Source organism: Sphaeroforma arctica, assembly GCF_001186125.1.
Source record: "Sphaeroforma arctica JP610 unplaced genomic scaffold supercont1.2407, whole genome shotgun sequence".
In the NCBI taxonomy this organism is placed as follows: domain Eukaryota; class Ichthyosporea; order Ichthyophonida; genus Sphaeroforma; species Sphaeroforma arctica.
The window spans coordinates 1-3,533 of record NW_014038151.1 but is presented as its reverse complement, the minus strand read 5'-3'; the positions used below and the strand labels follow the sequence as shown (position 1 = coordinate 3,533).

At 44.8% G+C, this 3,533-nt stretch overlaps 1 protein-coding gene across 1 annotated transcript; it reads left to right on the top strand.

The window, feature by feature from the left end:
- Nucleotides 1-657: 657 nt before the first annotated feature.
- On the top strand, nucleotides 658-2,015 carry SARC_12570 (hypothetical protein; the record flags this gene model as incomplete). Its single annotated transcript, XM_014293320.1, has 1 exon — nucleotides 658-2,015. A coding segment is annotated over one exon (1,358 nt), but the record flags the coding sequence as incomplete, so codon positions are not given.
- Between the last annotated feature and the right edge of the window lie 1,518 nt (nucleotides 2,016-3,533).

Sequence of the window (3,533 nt, the reverse complement as noted above, 5' to 3'; positions counted from 1 at the left end):
ACATATACATATACATATACATATACATATATATATCTATCTATCTATATATATATATATGATATATATGATATATATACATATATATATACATATATATATATATATATATACGTCCGAATATGCTCTCGCTATAATTTTCTGAGTTAATAGATGCACATCTTCTGCTTCTGAAAATTGACATCTGGATACTGCTGTCCTTATTTGACATGCGTGAGTACTTGGTTAAAAGTATTGATATATGAATACGCACCTATACATCATACGTCATAATAAATATACTATCTCGATACTGTTGGTCGTTCGCGCGTGGCTTGGGCTTCACCACTGTGAGCGTCCTAAAGTGCCATAATCTTTCAAACTTTTTTTTGATCCGATTTCAGCTGCGCTGTAGGGAATAACATAATATTGTTCCGTACCTCACATGTGGATTTTTGCAAGCGTGATCTGCTCCGGCGAATATTAGGCATACAATTAAATTAATTTAAAGCGTGCGTTTGGGGATGTGTTGATCACACACAGTACTGCAATCCATATATACATATATATAGATACCTATATATGTATTTATATAATCAGTCTTAAAGCGTGCACCTTCCAAGCTGACTGTATAATCCAAGGGCCAGGTAAAGCTCCCCTAATCCCACAATTGCAAGTATGTTGAGTAGCTTACTTATCATCACGCTCATACTGCTGACGGTACCGTGCCAGGCCGGGTACACACCCGCATACAACTACAAGGACGACCCAGAAGTAGACTCCGTCACCAGCATAGTCCTCAACTGCGATGACGGGGCAACTACTGACGACGAGTGGACCTGGGATGACCTCCAAAACGATGTCAACATAAAGGATAACGTGCAGGTACGCATCACGTGCGATCTGGACATCGAGGGGCAGACCATACGGAATGTGCTGGTGCAGCAACGAGGCCAGGGCAGCCGCAGATTCGCACTTAAAAGCTACACTATTAAATTCGGTGATGAGAATACCAAGTGGCGAGGGTTGGATAGGCTCTTGCTTAAGAAGGACCCGGCCGAGCACTCGGGTATCCGGGGTAAGCTCGCCTTCGATCTGTTCCGGGATGTACCGAACTTTGCGTCGTTCCGAACCAGTTGGCACTCGCTGACTGTGGTGCTGCACAAACCCGATGGCTCAGAGGAGGTGCTCGATATAGGACTGTACACCAACTATGAGAAGGGTGATGCGGCCTGGATTGAGCGTCGCAAACTGCAAGGTGCTGGTTATGAGGGTACAGATGCGTGGCTGTACAAGGTCAATCAGTGGGACTTCCGGCGGCGCTCAGCCATACGCACAGAAGAGGATCCACGCTACGACAGACAAGCCATGGAGCGGTACATTGAGGCCGAAGGCAACCGCGACCACAGCAAACTCATCAGAACAATGCGAGCGCTCAACGAAGCCGCTGACGACGAGTTTGAGAGTGTGCTGGCTGAGCACTTTGATCTGCAGAACCTGGCGACGTTTGTGGCGGTGGCGGTTATATGCGGTGATTGGGACCACACATCACGGAATATGTACATCCTCTCGGGCCCAGAGAGTTCGGTGTGGTACGTATATCCGTGGGACTTTGACAAATGCTTTGACCGACACCCTACACGGGTCAACACGCACCTGAGTCTGCAGAACGTAGCAGAGAACTACTTGTTCAGACGCATTATGTATACCATACCCATCAAGTTCACCGCGTTGGTCGATGCGAAGATAGATATGTTGTACAGTGGTGTTATGAGTCCACGTAGGGTCGCTGCGCTTGCAGAGGCGTACGCAGCTACCGTAGCCCCGTGGTTAGAGCCGGGGATGCCAGATACAACCCAACTCACTAAGAAACCCTGGCAGCGTGAGAAGAAGGACTTCTACAAGGCAGTGAATGGGAACGTAGCGGCTTGGAAGAAGAACATGTACTTGCCGTTGGGTGTTCGAACTACCAGTTTGAAGGAGACTGGTTTTAATACGTACAGGCTCAGAATGAGAGACTCTGTTTCCACTACAGGTGAGCGCTCGATTGGCGTGATTGCAATGGTAGTGCTTGATTTGGATTGTTGTATTGATGTTTCATACGCTATTATACCATTCTGCAATCTACACCCACACACACACACACACACACACACGGGAAACGTAAGATTTGAAGAAATAATATAATGCCAGTAATATAAGGCCTGTATCTATAGACATATACTCAAAACACGTATGATTCTGTCTGTGTATACACACACACGGGAAACGTAGGATATGAATATATGATATAATGCCAGTATTATAAGGCCTGTATTTATAGACATATACTTAAAACACCTATGATTCTGTCTGTGTATACACACACGGGACACGTAGGATTTGAAGAAATAATATAACGCCAGTAATATAAGGCCTGTATTTATAGACATATACTTAAAACTCATATGATTCTGGGCAACAGGTGAGCCGGTAGAGCACAGATGGACACTCGGACGAGGCTGTCCATGTGTCAACCAATCCTGTACGAAGTATCTGCGATTTGCTGATCCAGTGGAGGTAATTTGCACAGGCGAATGGGTGGACCTGGAGCGCACAATATCTATCCAGGAACTGGCTTTCAGTGTGTGTCAGGAGGCAGAGCGAGTGTGTGGTAGTAGCACGCGAGATGCATGTTATTTAACGGTAAACAGTAGGTACAAAGAGTCTAAGATCGAAGGGCCCTATGCCATGGACCCCATCAGAGTTCAGGTATAGGCTGGGATGGGTTCGGTGCAATAAAACTGGTAGGACAACTCCGCATATGTTGGAATACTGGTATATTCTATGAATGAAGCTTATCTATGCCAAAGACACACATGCAGATGGCAGTAAAACGCATAGTTTCTTCATAGTATCGGCCTTCAGTGTGTGCAAGAAGGCGAAGAGGGTATATGGTTGTACATAGGAGAGGAGTGTGTTACAAATCCGAGGAGTGTAAATACAAGAGCCTAACATCGAATAACTGTACGCGTTTGGGCCATCGAAAGGTCAAATAAAGGACTGTGATAGGGGCATGGATGTGTCCATACACCGAAGTAGGCACGAAACTCAGCGTGAGAGGGGTTGCTGTAAGGTGCAAGCATGCAGGCATCAAGCACTTTATACCCGGAGGAACAAGCTGGACAGTCCTTTTAAGACCACCCCAGACGAAGGTGAAAGCAGCAGAGGAGACTTCATGCCACATTTAGGCACAGGACTTTCATTATCAAATGTCCTTGCGCATGAGCTACTTCAGGGATTGAATAAAGAAATTTAAATGAAGAATTTTATATTCGTGAATCAGTTTGCAGGCATGACTATCATTCGTACATTTGTTGGTTGACGTGAGCACGAATCGCTCAAACGTTTTAAATGTTCGCAAAAGCATTACAATACGTATACACAAAACACACACAAACCGTTCACGTGTACACAGGCATATACACGCATATACACAATATACACAACATATATACATATATACATATATACATACTTACACACACACACACACATATATATATATATATATG